At 55.1% G+C, this 16,941-nt stretch overlaps 1 protein-coding gene across 1 annotated transcript in view; it reads right to left on the bottom strand.

The window, feature by feature from the left end:
* The window catches only part of EIF2AK3 (eukaryotic translation initiation factor 2 alpha kinase 3), a 38,724-nt gene extending 30,516 nt beyond the window's left edge, over window positions 1-8,208 (bottom strand). The window contains exons 1-2 of the mRNA XM_054391550.1: window positions 8,014-8,208; window positions 5,449-5,579 (exon numbers count right to left, since the gene is read on the bottom strand). Coding sequence (XP_054247525.1) covers window positions 5,449-5,579; window positions 8,014-8,193 — 311 coding nt within the window. The 5' untranslated portion in view covers window positions 8,194-8,208. The remainder of the gene's footprint in view (window positions 1-5,448; window positions 5,580-8,013) is intronic.
* Between the last annotated feature and the right edge of the window lie 8,733 nt (window positions 8,209-16,941).

A 16,941-nucleotide genomic window follows, 5' to 3' on the forward strand; every position in this document is an offset into this window, starting at 1 on the left:
TCCATCCAGGAGGTTCTTAACCTAAATTACCTACACTTGCCCCACAGAGCTCTCACTAACAGATGAACACAACTGTATCAGGATGGGGAGTGCTAATCCAGAGTCACAGAACATTAGGGGTTGGAAGGGACCTCCAGAGCTCATCCAGTCCAACCCCCTGCCAGAGCAGGCACCCAGGACAGGGCACACAGAACACATCCAGGAAGGGCTGGAAAGTCTCCAGAGCAGGAGGCTCCACAACCTCTCCAGGCCTCCAGCACCCTCACAGGGACAAAGTTTTCCCTCCTGTTCCCAGGGCACCTCCTCTGCTCCAGCTTGCCCCCAGTGCCCCTTGTGCTGTCCTTGGCCATCCCTGAGCAGAGCCTGGCTCCAGCCCTGCACATCTTTATCCCCAGCAGTGAGGGCAGCCCTCAGGCTCCTCTGCTCCAAGCTCCAAGCCCCAGCTCCCTCCTGGCCTCACAGGAGATGTTCCACTGCCTGCAGCAGCTCTGTGGCTCTGGAATGGACTCTTTCAAGCAGTTCCCTGAAGTTCTTCCTGAACTGAGAGGCCCAGACCTGGACCACATCAAACAAACTAAGAAATCTTGCCTGAGATCATGAGCAAGGTGAGAAATAGTGCCAATGGCATCAGAGGTTTAGTGCACAGAAAGAGCAATTCAAACCATCAAGTAGGAGAGCTGGGGTATTTAGAAGGAAAACATTTATGCAGGTGTAAAGCACTCAGGAAGCAGCATTCTGCATGAGACACAGTACCACAGAGTTGTTTGGGTTGGAAAAGCTTTCTAAGATCACCGAGTCCAACCATCAACCCAACCCCACCATGGCCATCAAACCATGGCCCCAAGTGCCAAGCCCTGACCACTCTTGAAGCAAAAAAAAATTTCCTCACCTCCAACCTAACTCTGGCACAACTCCAGGCCATTTCCTCTCCTTCTCTCACCTGATCCTAGGGAGCAGAGCCCAACCCCTACCTGGCTCCAGCCTCCTCTCAGGAGCTGCAGAGAGCAATGAGGTCTCCCTCAGCCTCCTCTTCTCCACACCAAACACCCCCAGCTCCCTCAGCTGCTCCTCCCCAGCCCTCTTCTCCAGACCCTTCCCCAGCTTGGTTGCCCTTCTCTGGACCTGCTCCAGCCCCTGTGAGGGGCCCAAAAGTGATCCCAGATTTCTCTGCATGTGTTGCTGTTTATTAATGGAGTTAATTAATCCTGGGAGGCTTTCCAAGCTCAGGGTGGGACAATGCTTTTTTTTTTTACCCTGCTGGTTTGAATCCCCTACACAACCCAACCCAACCCAACCCAACCCAGGGTCTCTGCCAGGTCCAGCTGCTGAAGGAGCACAGAGCTGATCTTCAGAGCCAACAGCTCAGAAACCCTTGCACACCAACAAACTGGGCCTGAAACTGGACAGTATTTCAGTAGGAGAAAAAAGAAAACAGGTGTTTATTTTCTTCATCCTTCTCTTCTTTTGTCCTCCTCTCCTCTCCTCTCCTCTCTTCCCTCCTTCCTCCCCTCCTCTCTTCCCCCCTTCTTCCCCTCCTCTCTTCCCCCCTTCTTCCCCTCCTCTCTTCCCCCCTTCTTCCCCTCCTCTCTTCCCCCCTTCTTCCCCTCCTCTCTTCCCCCCTTCTTCCCCTCCTCTCTTCCCCCCTTCTTCCCCTCCTCTCTTCCCCCCTTCTTCCCCTCCTCTCTTCCCCCCCTCTCTTCCCCCCCTCTCTTCCCCTCCTCTCTTCCCCCCCTCTCTTCCCCTCCTCTCTTCCCCCCCTCTCTTCCCCCCCTCTCTTCCCCTCCTCTCTTCCCCCCCTCTCTTCCCCCTCTCTTCCCCCTCTCTTCCCCCTCTCTTCCCCCTCTCTTCCCTCCTCTCTTCCCCCTCTCTTCCCCCTCTCTTCCCCCTCTCTTCCCCCCCTCTCTTCCCCCCCTCTCTTCCCCCCCTCTCTTCCCCCCTCTCTTCCCCTCCTCTCTTCCCCTCCTCTCTTCCCCTCCTCTCTTCCCCTCCTCTCTTCCCCCCCTCTCTTCCCCCCCTCTCTTCCCCTCCTCTCTTCCCCCCTCTCTTCCCCTCCTCTCTTCCCCTCCTCTCTTCCCCCCTTCTTCCCCTCCTCTCTTCCCCCCTTCTTCCCCTCCTCTCTTCCCCCCTTCTTCCCCTCCTCTCTTCCCCCCTTCTTCCCCTCCTCTCTTCCCCCCTTCTTCCCCTCCTCTCTTCCCCCCTTCTTCCCCTCCTCTCTTCCCCCCCTCTCTTCCCCTCCTCTCTTCCCCCCCTCTCTTCCCCCCCTCTCTTCCCCCCTTCTTCCCCTCCTCTCTTCCCTTCTTCTTCCCCTCCTCTCTTCTCTTCCCCTCCTCTCTTCTCTTCCCCTCCTCTCTTCCCTCCTTCCTCCCCTCCTCTCCCTCCTCCTCTCTTTTCCCTTCCTCTTCACTTTTTCCCCTCCTCCTCTCTGTTGGAGAGAAGATACAGATGGCAAAGGACGCCAAACTTGAACAGCAAGGAGGAGAATTTTTCTTACATGCTGTGTTTTGCTACCCAAAATTTCTCAAGGCCACTCTGGCCAGCAGCAGGAGCCCAAACAGTCTCCTGGAGGAATTTACACCCTTCTGGGAAAAGTTTGGCATCTTTTACACATTCATTTTTTTTTCTCTGGATTAACATCCCCAGCTCTATCCTGTCAGCTCCACAGCAGCTCTACTGTGTCACCAGGAAAGCATCTTTGCTGCTGCCTACAAGGACAGGAGGGCTCTGCTGCAGGTGCCAGCCTGGCTTTGCAGGAGCTGTGAGAAGGGAGAAGCACCTTTGGAGCAGATACCTCCCCTGCCAATAGCAGCCTCCAGGAACCATGGAGCCCAAGACTTCCCTCTGCAGACAGCAGAGTTGGGAAGCCGTGGCAGCTCTAATGAGGTCAACTATGACACACACCAGCTGCCAAACCCTGCTGCAGACAGGAGAGGGAGCAGGGGCACAGGGAATGACTGCTCTCTGCTAAACCTGCTCCTGAAAGAGCCTACAGCAAGGCTGCAGAGGGACTTCTCATCAGACTGTCTAGAGACAGGCCAAGGGGGAATGGTTTGAAGCTGAGGGAGAGCAGGGTGGGACTGCAGCTGAGCCAGAAGTTCTTCAAGGGTGGGGAGACTCCGGCACAGGCTGCCCAGGGAGGCTGTGGATGCCTCCTCCCTGGGGGTGTTCAAGGATGAGACCTGGGCTAGTTGAGAGGTGTCCCTGCCCATGGTGGGGAGGTTGGAGTAGATGACCTTTGGATGTCCTTTCCAACCCAGCCCAATCTATGATTCCAAGGCTGTAGCTATGGAGGACAAGCAACTTTTCCAGCCTATAGTTTACGGCGCAGGTGTGTGTGGAGGGGTGAGAAGAAAAGGTGCCTGGACTTTTATAGAAATCCTGCTGCATTAAGACAGCAAAATCACAGCCTGAACAGCTTCTCTCTGGAGACATTCAACACCTGCCTGGATGAGTTCCTGTGTGATCTGGTGTAGGTGATCCTGCTCTGGCAGGGGGGTTGGACTGGATATTCTCTCAAGGTCCCTTCCAGCCCCTGACATTAATTCTGTCATTATACCACTGCTGAAACATGTCCCACCTAAAGACAGCAGTGTGAGAAGCTCATAATAAAGAGAAGCACTTATCTTGGCTTTGAAATCTGCTATTAACTATAATTTTATGACATTAGAAAATTACTGATATGCAGGTTTGGGAGACCACATGTTCAACAGTAACAAGGGCACACAAAGAAGACTTCCTCCCTTAGAGTTCCAATGCAGTTAATACTTCACAGCATCTCTAGGCAATAATTATTTTATTAACATCATGGAACAACGATGTGCTCTTGTGGCCAAGAGAGCCAATGGGATCCTGAGGTGCAGCAAGAAAGGTGTCCAGCAGGGCTAGGGAAGTTCTTCTACCTCTCTGCTCTGCCCTGCTGAGACCACAGCTGCAATGCTGTGTCCAGTTTGGGGCTCCCCAGCTCCAGAGAGACAGAGATCTGCTGGAGAGAATCCAAGAGAGAGCCAGGAAGATGCTGAGGGGACTTGAGCATCTCCCCTGTGAAGAGAGACTGAGAGCCCTGGGGCTGTTTAGTCTGGAGAGGAGAAGGCTGAGAAGGATCTGATCAATGTCTATCAATATCTGAGGGGTGGGTGTCAAGTGGAAGGGGCCAGGCTCTTTTTGGGTGGTTCACAGTGATAAGTCAAGCAGCAGTGGGCTCAAACTTGAACAGAGAAGATTTCAGCTCAACATGAGGAGAAACATGAGTGAGGGTGACAGAGCCCTGGAGCAGGCTGCCCAGGGGGGTTGTGGAGTCTCCTTCTCTGGAGACTTTCCAACCCCACCTGGATGCATTCCTGTGCAGACTACCCTAAGTGATGCTGTTCTGGCAGGGGGGTTGGACCTGATGATCTCTGGAGGTCCCTTCCAACCTCTGTATACTGAGAGACTGTGATCTGTATTATCTAGTCTCTCTGGAGACTTTCAAGACCCATCTGGATGTGTTTCTGTCCCACCTGCACTAGATTCTACGGTCCTGCTCTGGCAGGGGGCTTGGACTGGATGATCTGAGAGGTCCCCTCCAACCCCTACCATCCTGTGAGCCTGTGAACTGGTTTCTCCAGCAGCTGAAGGACAGGGCACCTATGCTCTGAGAATGAACGTGCTGTGAACATCACCAAAGCAGCTTTCAGAATGGGGCTTCTAAAAATAAAGACTGAAAATCTTTTGGCCAGGGCCTTGAGCAACCTGGGCTGGTGGAAGGTGTCCCTGCCCACAGCAGGGTGGTTGGACCTGGATGAACTTTGGGGTCCCTTCCAACCCAACCCATTCCATGATTCCCTGACTGGAATGAAGCTCTTGAAGTTTATTGTCAGAGCAAGGTTTGCATGGTTAGGAGCACACAGACACAGCCCTGGCTGTTCTGAGCAGCAGATTTTACCTCTGCTTAGTTAATTCCTTGGAGTTATTGGGAAGTCCAGCCCAGCTGGGAATGGTAACATCTGAAGGGTGGGTGTCAAGTAGAAGGGGCCAGGTTCAATGATAGGGCAAGGGAAAATGGACACAAACTGGAACACTGGAAGTTCATCCTCAACATGAAGAAAATCTTTAGGATCATAGAATCAGTCAGGGTTGAAAGTGACCACAAGGCTCATCCAATTCCAACCCCCCTGCCATGGGCAGGGACACCTCACACTAGAGCAGGCTGGCCAGAGCCATAAGGGTGTTAATGTGAGGAAGCCTTGGAGCAGGTTGCCCAGAGAATTGTGCAATCTCCTTCTCTGGAGCCTTTCCAACCCTATCTGGATGTGTTCTGTGTGCCCTGCCCTGGGTGCCCCTGCTCTGGCAGGGAGGTTGGACTGGATGAGCTCTGAAGGTCCCTTCCCAGCCCTAATGTTCTGTGATTCTGTGAAGCCAGCAGGCGTTAGGAACTGCTCCCTACTGGTCCCTCTCGGCATGCCCTGCACTTACTTCTCGTTGCCACTGCGCGGTCCCACAGCCCGGACGGTTTTCTGGGTGCGGTGCAAGAGCAGCGTCTCCTCCTGCTCCGCCTCCTCGTCGTCCCAGCGGCGGCAGCCCATGGCCGAGCAGATGTACTTCACCTGCGGGACAAGGCAAGAGGCTTGCACACGCTTCCAGCCCCTCAGGAGCTCCAAGACAAACCGAAGTCATCGACAGCAAGGCTCAAAGCTAACAACCCTCACAGGACACTCCTGGCTCACAGGCACCTTGCAGTTCTCTCCTCTCCAGGGCTGGGTTAGAGACAAGGGCTTGGCACAAGCAGAATTTTCAACAGATTCTAAGAACTCTCCACCCTGGGGCACTTTGATTTCCCCGTGCTCTAAGTTTGGTTGTATTTCTGCTCCCAACAGAAAGCAATCTTAGCTCTGTCTTTCCTCCCTGCTTCTACAGCCATCATTTTGTCATCCTGCACTGGTACCCAGGATTGCCCTGACCCAGGTGCAGACCTTGCCCTTTGCCTTGTGGAACATCAGGAGGCTCTCCTGAGATCTATTCAGCCTTGAGAGGAGAAGGCTGAGGGGAGACCTTATGACCATAGACCAGTACATGAAGAGTGGCTACCAGGAGGATGGAGAGTCCCATTTTACAAGGAGTCCCATGGAGAAGACAAGCGGTGATGGGGACAAGTTGCTCCTGGGGAGATTCCAACTGGACTCCAGAAGAAAATGCATCCCCATGAGAGCAGTTGGGAATTGGGATCATCTCCCAGGGGAAGCAGTGCAGTCCCCTACACTGGACAGTTTGAAGACTCAGCCTGACAGGGGTGCTGGGCCAGCTCCTTTCAATTAGACTGTGACCTGGAAAGGTTGAAGCAGATGGTCCTTGGGGTCCCTTCCAACCTGGCACTCTGTGATTCTGTGAAAAGAACATCTCTGGGAGCCCCACAGTGTGCCTCTGCCTTCTGCCATGCTTGTGTCAGCACAAATCCATCAGCTCCACACCAAGGGCTATTGATTTATGGAAGAGCAGAGAGCCACTGGGATGAGGAGGGAACATCTACCTTGGGAGGAAAGGCTGAGAGACCTGGGACTGTTCAGCCCTGAGGAGGGATCTCACCAATGCTCATCAATAGCTAAAGGGCGAGAGGCAGGAGGATGGAGCCAGAATCTTCCCACTGGTGCCCAGGGGCAGGACAAGGGGCACTGGGCACAAAGTGCAGCCCAGGAGGTTACATGAACACATAAGGACAAACTTCACCTGTGAGGGTGCTGGAGCCATGGAGCAGGCTGCCCAGAGAGGTTGTGGAGTCTCCTTCTCTGGAGACTTTCCAGCCCCACCTGGATGTGTTCTGTGTGACCTGCCCTGGGTGCCCTGCTCTGGCAGGGGGATTGGACTGGATGAGCTCTGAAGTATCTTCCAACCCTCTCTATTTGGTGATTCCTTAAAGGGGAATGAGGACCCTACCTAACTCTGGCAGTCACACAGGCTTTGCAGCTGTCTTGGCCTCACAGCACAGAGATCACAGAATGTTAGGGGCCTCCAGAGCTCATCCAGTCCAATCAATGATATCAATGATATCAATATCAATGATCTGGGTGAGGGGATTGAGGCTCCCTCAGATTGCAGATAGCACTGAATTAAGTAAGCGTTGATCTGCTGGAGGGTAGGAGGCTCTGCATAAAGGCCTGTCCAGGCTGGATCCATGAGCCAAGGTCACTTGTATGAGGTTCAGCAATACTAAGTGCTGGGTCCTGCACCCAAGCAACACAGCAGGCTTGGGGCAGAGTGCCTGGAAACCTGCCCTGCAGGAAAGGAACTGGAGGTGTTGGATAACAGCAGCTGAGCATGAGCAGTGTGTGCCCAGGTGGCCAAGAAGGCCTCCAGCAGCCTGGCCTGGGTCAGCAATGGTGTGGGCAGCAGGAGCAGGGCAGGGATGGTGCCCCTGGACTCAGCACTGGGGACCTCACACCTTGAGTGCTGGGTTCAGGTTTGGGCTCCTCACTCCAGCAAAGACACTAAAGAGCTGGAGCAGGTCCAGAGAAGGGCAACAAAGCTGGGGAAGGGTCTGGGGAACAGGGCTGGGGAGGAGCAGCTGAGGGAGCTGGGGGTGTTTGGTGTGGAGAAGTGGAGGCTGCAGTGAGGTGGGGGTTGGGCTTTTCTCTCTAGAATCAGGTGATAGAAGGAGAGGAAATGGCCTGGAATTGTGCCAGGGGAGGGTTAGGTTAGAGGTGAGGAAAAATTTCTTTGCTGCAAGAGTGGTCAGGGATTGGCACAGGCTGCCCAGGGAGGTGGTGGAGTCCCCATGCCTGGAGGTGTTCCAGAACCCTGTGGCCATGGCACTTGGGGACATGGTGGGGTTGGGTTGCTGGTTGGACTGGATGATCTCAGAGGCCTTTTCCAACTATTCTATGATCCTGTCTAAGTGCAGCAGCTCCAATCCACAGCCCTGCTTCCTCAGGCAGCTCAGACCCTGCTCCCCTCAGCTGCGTGCTTGGAGCTGCCCTGCAGTTTACATCTCAACAGTGCAACAGTGCTCAGAACACAGAGACAGAAGACAACTTTTCAGGCTCTTACCTTCCCCGAGTATGAGCTCAGCCCATAGGTTGTCAAAGACTTTCCCCCAACCAAGACAACGTCCTCACCAAATTTGTAGGATGACTCGAGGAGGGACTCGACCGTGAAGGGCACAGCTTCCATACTCTCTCGGTCCCGATCCCACTGGAACAGGTCCCCATCCAAGGAAGGGATTATCATCTTATTGCCAAACACCTGCAAAGATGGGAGGCAAGGTTGGTTACCATCGAACCACAGCTGGACCAAAACACACAGAGCACAGCTGGAAGCAAGAAGGCTGTCCAAGCAGGGACACAGCACTGCTCTCCACCTTCCTGTCAGCACCCCAGAGGCTTCTCTCAAAGTTCTGCTGAAGGCAGGGAATGTTCAGGCATTCAAATCAAAGCTGGCTTCCACTCCTCTTAGTCAAGGAGGAGTTCTCAGTGTGTGACACTTGTTCCACTCAAAGCCAAACACGTTAAAGCTCAATCAGTTCATGGATCAGGATTCAGACACACTGCAGAGTCCCACATGGAGAGCAGCATTCCCAAAGACACAGGCCCTGGTTCCACTGCAAGCTGTGCAGATCAGTCCTCAGAGTTCCCAGACAATGGCAGTGCAGGGAAGGTTCTGCTGCACTGCTTCTTTCCACAGCCAGATTACTGCTAAACCCTGTCCTGGCCAGCCCTGTGCTGGGCTGCATCCAGAGCAGGGAGAGCAGCAGCACAGGGAGGGGATTCTGCCCCTCTGCTCTGCTCAGACCCCACCTGCAGCACTGCCTCCAGCTCTGGGGCCCCAGCATGAGAGGGACCTGAAGCTGCTGGAGAGGGTCCAGAGGAGGCCACAACGATGATCATAGGGCTGGAGACCCTCCCCTGTGGGGACATGCTGGGAGAGTACCTGAAGGGACTACAGGAGAGCTGGGAAGAATTTCTTCTTAATCTCCAGTCTCAATCTGCCCTGCTCCAGTTTCAAACCACTGTCCCCTGGTCCTGTCCCCACAGCCCCTTCTGAACAGTCCCTCCCCAGCCTGCCTGCAGCTCCCCTGCAGATAGTGAAATGCAGCTCTAAGGTCTGCCTGCAGCCTTCTCTTCTCCAGGCTGAACAGCCCCAACTCTCCCAGTCTGTTCTCCAGCCCTCTGATCGTCTTTGCGGCCTCCTCTGGACCCTTCTCCAGCAGGTCTGTGACCTTCTTGGTTTGGGGGTCTCATAGCTGGACACAGCCCTGCAGGTGAGGTCTCCCCAGAGCAGAGGGATCCCAGCCCACATTCCCCCTTTGCCTTTGTAGAGAGTCAAATCCAACTTCTCCTCCCCAGAATTCCTCAGCTTTCAGCACACTGCTCCTTGGCCTTTTCTTGACCACACAAGTCACAAAACAGAAAGGAAACAGCCCCAGCTTGCCCAGGCCCTGGTGCCCATCCATTAGACTGAGATCTGCAGGGAGACCCTTGTTGGGAAGCATGAGTCATTGGCAGTGAGTGCTAAGGGACTGCTTGAGAAGCTCATTAGCAGCATGAGAGACCATAACCAATACACAGCACTGCTGGCTGGAGCCACAGTGGCTGTGCCCACCCACAGCACTGAGAAACTGCAACCCACAGCAGCTTAGCTTCTCAGAACATGCATTAAGAGGGCTGATGTTAATGAGGCTCCTCCACAACCCCTGTCCATTCGGGCAGCCCTCCACAGCATGATGAGAATGGATTCAGCCATGCCCCAGGGCAGGATGCAAGGAGTACCTTGGTGCATGTGTAGTGATCATCCCAAACACAACCTCAGAACCATGGAATGGTCCAGGTTGGAAGGGAGCCCCAAAGGTCATCTGGTCCAACCCCTCTGCAGTCAGCAGGGGATCATCTATTCCAACCCTCCTGCCATGGGCAGGGACACCTCTCAACTAGACTTCACTCCTCAAGGCCTCATCCAACCTGGCCTTGAACACCCCCAGGCAGGAGGCATCCACAGCCTCCCTGGGCAGCCTGTGCCAGACTCTCATCACCCTCCTACCAAAGAACTTCTTCCCCAGCTCCAGTCTCACCCTGCTCTGCCTCAGTTTCAAACCATTCCCCCTTGGCCTGTCTCCAGACACCCTCAGGAAAAGTCTCTCTGCAGCCTTCCTGCAGGATCCCTACAGATACTGGCAGGCAGCTCTAAGGTCCCCACTGGAGTCTTCTCTTCTCCAGGCTGAACAGCCCCAGCTCTCCCAGCCTGGCCTCACAGGAGAGAAAATCCTCCTTCCAACAAAGTACTCCTGCCCAGACTCCACCACACAGGTGGGTGTTGGGGAAGGACTGCTCAGAAGGGGCTCTGGTGGCAGGACAAAGACCAATGGTTTGAAAGTGGAGGAGGGCAGAGTCAGGTTGGACATCAGGAGGAAGTTCAGCACAGTGAGGGTGGGGAGACACTGGAACAGGCTGCCCAGGGAGGTGGTCCCTGAAGACATTCATAACCAGCCTGGATGTGTCCCTGGACAGCTGCAGGTATCCCTAATGCCTGCAAGGGGGTAGGACAAGATGCCTTGGAGGGTCCCTTCCAAACCAAAGCAACCTGTGGCTGTGTGACACAGGCTCAGCAGCACACCAGAAATGCTCACACAAAGAGAATGCTGAAGCCATGCAAAAGAGTCAGAAGTTTTCTGGTCATTATTTCTGGAACCAGTGTGAGGATCTGAAACCACAACTTCTGCATCATGAAAATCCTCTCTAACACGACACTTCTTCAGCAGGGACACCTCCAGCTGGAGCAGGCTGCTCAGGGACACATCCAGGCAGAGCCTGAATGTCTCCAGGGAGAGAGCCTCAACCACCTCCCTGGGCAGCCTGTTCCAGTGTCTCCCCAGCCTCACTGTGCACAACTTCCTCCTGATGTCCAACCTAACTCTGCCCTGCTCCACTTTCAAACCATTGCCCCTGGTCCTGTCCCCACAGCCCCTTCTGAACAGTCCCTCCCCAGCCTGCCTGCAGCTCCCCTGCAGAGATTGAAATGCAGCTCTAAGGTCTGCCTGGAGTCTTCTCTTCTCCAGCCTGAACAGCCCCAACTCTCTCAGCCTGTCCCTACAGCAGAGGTTCTCCTTCTCTCTGTTCATCTTTGTGGTCTCCTCTGGACACTCTCCAGCAGGTCCATGTCCCTCTTGTGTTGGGGGCTCCACAGCTGGACCCAGCCCTGCAGGTGAGGCCAGAGCAGAGCAGAGGGGCAGGATCCCCTCCCATGACCTGCTGGGAATGTTGGCTCCCTTCCAGATATTGACCTTATAGCAAAAAAGGGCAAACACCTGGCAGTGACAAATACTGCAGCATAGCCTAGCACTGGGGAGGCTAAATACACCCAGAGCCAGCTCTGTGCATACCCAGCACACAGACATGGGCCAGCAAACATCTTCCACTTGTGAAGGGAAGGCTCACCTAAGGAAATCACATCACCAGTGACAAAGCAAACAAGGAAAGCAGGTCTGCACCAACAGTCACACCCCAGAGCAGCCTGGTGGCATCCACAGACACAGACAGGCAGGTTTGGGAAAGCGTCTTTTGAAGGGCAAAAGGTGCCAGGGCCAAAGCTGCAGCTGTAACCATGCTGGATGATGTTGTTAAAACACAGGATCACAGACTCAGTTGGGTTGGAAAAGCCCTTTCAGAACATCCAGCCCAACCATTCTTGAGCTTTACCAAGGCTGGGGCTAAGCCATGGCCCTCAGCACCACAGCCCTGCCAGGGATGGACATTCAACCATCACCATGGGCAGCCTGTGCCAGGCTTTAAGAACCCTTTCGGTCAAGAAATTTCTTCTCATGTCCAAACTAAACCATTGAGGCCATTTCCTCTTGGCCTCTCACCTGATCCTAAGAAGAGCAGCCCAACCCCCACCTGGCTGCAGCCTCCTCTCAGGGAGCTGCAGAGAGCAATGAGGTCTCCCTCAGCCTCCTCTTCTCCACACCAAACACCCCCAGCTCCCTCAGCTGCTCCTCCCCAGCCCTCTTCTCCAGACCCTTCCCCAGCTTGGTTGCCCTTCTCTGGCCCTGCTTCAGCCCCTCGATGTCTTTCTTGGAGTGAGGAGCCCAAACCTGAACCCAGCACTCAAGCTGTGGCCTCCCCAGTGCTGAGTCCAGGGGCACCATCCCTGCCCTGCTCCTGCTGCCCACACCATTGCTGATCCAGGCCAGGCTGCTGGAGGCCTTCTTCTCCCCACCACCCCCTTCACCAGCTTGGATTCTCTTCTAACTTTCCCCACAGCACAGGAATGTCACAAACTGCTTTGCAATCCACTCTTGCAGCAATGCAGAACAACTTTCAGCCTCTGCAACTCTTCCTTTGCATTCAGAACCCTCTCAGGTAGGCCAGACACCTGTGAGGACTTTGGAGGCACCTTGGGCATTTCCCTTGTCCTGAAGGTCTTGTTCTAGGGTGTAAGTAGGAACTTTTCCACTAGCAAACAACAGGCAAATGGTGTTGTACATTTCCAAGCCATGGGGCAAGTCAGGTCATGGCTTGGATGGCTTCAAATTCCCCCATAGCAGGGCACAGATGTCCCTGTACCCTGCTGTCAGGGAATCTGAATCCATCCAAACCATCAAATGCTGGATGCTCAGATCTCACAGCATGGTTTAGGGTGGCTGCAGAATCTCTGCTATGAGGACAGGCTGGGAGAGTTGGGGCTGTTTAGCCTGGAGAAGAGAAGGCTGCAGGCAGACCTTAGAGCTGCATTTCACCATCTGCAGGGGAGCTGCAGGCAGGCTGGGGAGGGACTGTTCAGAAGGGGCTGTGGGGATAGGACCAGGGGCAGTGGTTTGAAAGTGGAGCAGGGCAGAGTTAGGTTGGACATCAGGAGGAAGTTGTGCACAGTGAGGCTGGGGAGATACTGGAACAGGCTGCCCAGGGAGGTGGTTGAGGCTCTGTCCCTGGAGACACTCAGGATCAGCCTGGATGTGTCCCTGGGCAGCCTGCTCTAGCTGGAGGTGTCCCTGCAGCGGGTTGGACAGGATGCCCTTGGAGGGTCCCTTCCAGCCCAATGCAATCTGTGAATCTTGATCTTGAGGAAGGCAGATTGAAACTGGAGATTAGGAAGAAATTCTTTCCAGGGAGGCTGGGGAGGCACTGGAACAGGCTGCCCAGGGAGGCTGGGGAGGCCTCCTGCCTGGAGCTGTTCAAAGCCAGGTTGATCAACATGGTCTAGTGGAAGGTGCCCCTGACCACAGGCAGGGGGGTTGGAACTGGATGATCTTGAAGGTCCCCAAAGCATTCTGTGAACCCATCAATCTGCACAGCAACTGCTCTCAGCTCTGCCTGCAGCAGAGGGGAGGCAGGGAGGGGACTTTCCTTGAAAGCACAGGCAGGCAGCATCGGCATGCAGCTCAGGTAAAGGAATGACATCAGCCTGTATCTCTGAAGCATTACCTCATCTCCTCAGCCAGGCAGTGACTCACCCAGGCAGTCAGCTGCAAATCTCTTGGCACAGCAAATGTAGGTTAGCAGGATGCACTCACACGCTGCTCTGCTCTCCCCTTGTCAATAGCTATTTGTTCAGCTCGGCCGCCCGGCACATGGCACAGCCTCGCCGAGTGCCTTCTCCATCTGAAGTAACACTTCAAAGGAAACAAACCCACCCCCCGCGGCAGCTGCGGAGCCCAGCGCCGCTCCTGCGCTCGTCAGGAGTCGGAGCTGCAGCTCTCTATTGGCTGCGCGCAGGCTGCCGCCGCCCTATCAGCGCCGGGGGCTGCGCAATCTCCAGGCCGCCAAGGGGTGAGGTAATGCTGCTCCTGCGGCGCCTTCCCGGGCAACCAGCAGCAGCAGGGGCTGCGTGCGGCACAGGGTGGCCGGGCAGGGCTGCCCAGGCTCTGCCCAGCGATGCAGGGCAGGGAAGAGCTGCTTAGTTACAGCCATAGAGGAACAAACGACAGAGAGAAAGACAGGAAGAAAAAATAAAATTCGATGTAAACAGAGATGAAAAGGACCTGAGGCACTGAAGGCTGCAGGAGCTGTGTCGTGCATTTGCCATGCCCAGCACCAGCACATGAAATGCCAACCGAGGCTGCCCCCATGCAGGTGCAGCTAGGGGGCCACAAGAGTCACGGAACCACAGAATGGTTTGGGGTGGAAAAGGCCTCTGAAATCAGCCAGTCCAGCCAGCAACCTAACACCACCATGGCCACCAAACCATGGCCCCAGGAGCCCTGGCCACAGGTTTCTTGAACACTTCCCAGGGATGAGGATTCCATGTCCCTGAGCAGCCTGCTCCAGCCCCTGACCACCAGCCCAGGTTGCTCAAGTGCTCACCCAACCTGGCCTTGACCATCTGCAGGGAAGAGGCATCCACAGCCTCCCTGGGCAACTTCTTCCAGTGTCTCACCACCCTTGGCTTTTTCCACTTTGAAGCCATTCCCCTTCATCCTATCACTCCCAGCCCTCCCCAGCTCTCCTGGAGCTCCTTCAGGTACTGGAAGCTGCTCTAAAGGTCTCCCTGCAGCCTTCTCTTCTCCAGCCTGAACAGCCCCAACTCTCCCAGCCTGCCCCCACAGGGGAGGTTCTCCAGCCCACTGACCATCTTTGTGGCCTCCTCTGGACCCACTACAACAGATCCATGTCCTGCTTGTGCTGGGGGCTCCAGAGCCAGGCCCAGCATCCCAGGTGGGGTCTCATAAGGGCAGAGGGGCAGAATCCCCTCTCTGGCTGCTGCTCACACTTCAGATGCAGCCCAGGACACAGTTTGCTTCTGTCCTGCCAGTTGTCATTGCTGGCTCAGGTTAAGCTTCTCACCCAGCACCCCCAAGTCCTTCTCTTCACCACTGCTCTCTGCCCATTCCCTACCCAGCCTGGGTTTGTGCTTGGGATTGCCCTGACCCAGCTGCAGGACCTTGCCCTTGGCCTTGCTGAACTTCATGAGGTTGGCTTGGGCTCAGCTCTGCAGCCTGTCCAGCTCCCTCTGGATGAATCCCTTCCCTCCAGCCTGTTGCCCACACCACACAGCTTGGTGTCATCCACAGACCTGCTGAGGGGGCCTCCATCCCAGTGTCCATGTTGCTGGCAAAGATGTTACCTAATTAATTTTTAACCTAAGCCTAACCCATCTGATCTTCAAGGCCAAGGGGACCATATTCCCCTCTGGGATCATCTCCACCACAGCATCACTGTCACACAAGGGAAGAAAGTCACCACCAGGCACATTCTTCACAAAGCTGCTTCTCAGGGTCAACTGAGTCTCAGGATGCCCTTCCAGATGAAGGTAGGCAACACACTAAAAGCCACATCTGGCAGCTTCACTCTGAAGGGCAGGACCAAGAGTGTGCATGAGCAGACCTGGGCAAGCAGTCCCTGTGTGCCCACACTGCAAGCAGAACCATGCAGTGGTGCAGCTACCCTGCTAGAAGTGCTTCCAGATGTTCACCACAGGGCAAGGGCTTGGGATGCCTCTGGTTCAGGCTGCTCTGGAACTAATTTATCAGTTGCCCTTTGCTGATATGCACACAAGGAAAGGCTGAGAGCTCTGGGGCTGATTAGTCTGGAGAAGACTGACAGGAGACCTTATCAATGTCTACAGATATCTGAGGGTGGCAGTCAGGAGGATGGGGCCAGGCTCTTTGCAGTGACAGGATGAGAGGCAATGGATGGAAACTCAATCACAGGAGGTTCCACCTCAACATGAGGAGAAATTCCCTTGGTGTGAGGGTGCTGGAGCCCTGCTGCAGGCCTCCTCTGGATACTTTCCAACCTCACCTGGATGTGTTCCTGTGTGACCTGCCCTGGGTGATCCTGCTCTGGCAGGGGGTTGGCCTGGATGAGCTCTGGAGGTGCCTTCCAACCCTTACCATTCTATGATGCATCTCACAGATGCTCTGGGTCAGGACCTCCTGCCCATCTAAGGGGTTAGATCTCCCCTTCAGCCTGGATTTCAGGGTGTTGATTGATCTGTTTCCCCTTCAGCTGCCTGCAGAATTCCTGCAGCAGAGGCTCTACAAGCCACACTACTCCTAACAGGATCACACTGGGGTGAGGGGGCCAACAACAGCCGAAGGAGAGCTTTTTCTTCAACCTTTCTGCAAGGCTGCCACCATCAGCACTTCCTTAAGAAGACAAAGCCCCAGAGGCACAGAGTTTGCAAACCAAAGCCTGCTGAGTGAAGCTATTCCACTGCCTAAAGCCCTGGTGAGAGAGCAAAGCACTCCTCAGAGCTTCCAGTGCTGTTGGACCAGGCAAGGAAGAAGAAAAGGGATTGCAAAGAGGAGTCCACAACTGACACTAGCAAAATGCCCTTCTGAGCCGTGCCCAAGGGCAGTGAGGGAGCTGCAGCAGGAAGCACCAAGGGCCAGGTGCACTTTTCCAGCAGAAGTTTCCCTGTGACTCCATCCCCTCTGTTTACCAAGTGCAGCCCTGCTCCTGCTGCCCTCCTGCTGCTGTTCCCCCGCACACAAGCCCAGCCCCTGTGCAAGGCCAGGGCTGTGAGAAAGGCTGCACTTGGCCCCCTCATCACCAGCACAGCAGCACTTTGGGGAGCACTTCCTGAAGCAGGAGCATTCTGCCTTCCTCCCCTGCAGGGCTAAGAGCCAGCCTGTACCAGAGCAGCACATCAGAGCACTCTGGAGGTGGTTGTGTCACCTGGGCAGGCTGGGACACACCAAAGGGCTCAGCGCCTCTGCACAGCACAGCCACTGGAGGTGCTTCTCAAACCTCAGGAGCAGTTTTATCACCAGGCTGTACAGCTCACCCAGAAACACTTCACAGGAGCACTCAAGTGACCAAAGCTGGGCCCCTCCTGCTGCCTGCATTAAGATCCTTATCATAGAATCACAGAACATGAGGGGTTGAAGGGACCTCCAGAGCTCATCCAGTCCAACCCCTCTGCCAGAGCAGGGCACCCAGGGCAGGGCACACAGAACACATCCAGGTGGGGTTGGAAAGGCTCCAGAGAAGGAGACTCCACAACCTCTCTAGGCAGCCTGCTCCAGGTCTCCAGCACCCTCAC

The sequence above is a fragment of the Indicator indicator genome, chromosome 23 (assembly GCF_027791375.1).
Source record: "Indicator indicator isolate 239-I01 chromosome 23, UM_Iind_1.1, whole genome shotgun sequence".
In the NCBI taxonomy this organism is placed as follows: domain Eukaryota; kingdom Metazoa; phylum Chordata; class Aves; order Piciformes; family Indicatoridae; genus Indicator; species Indicator indicator.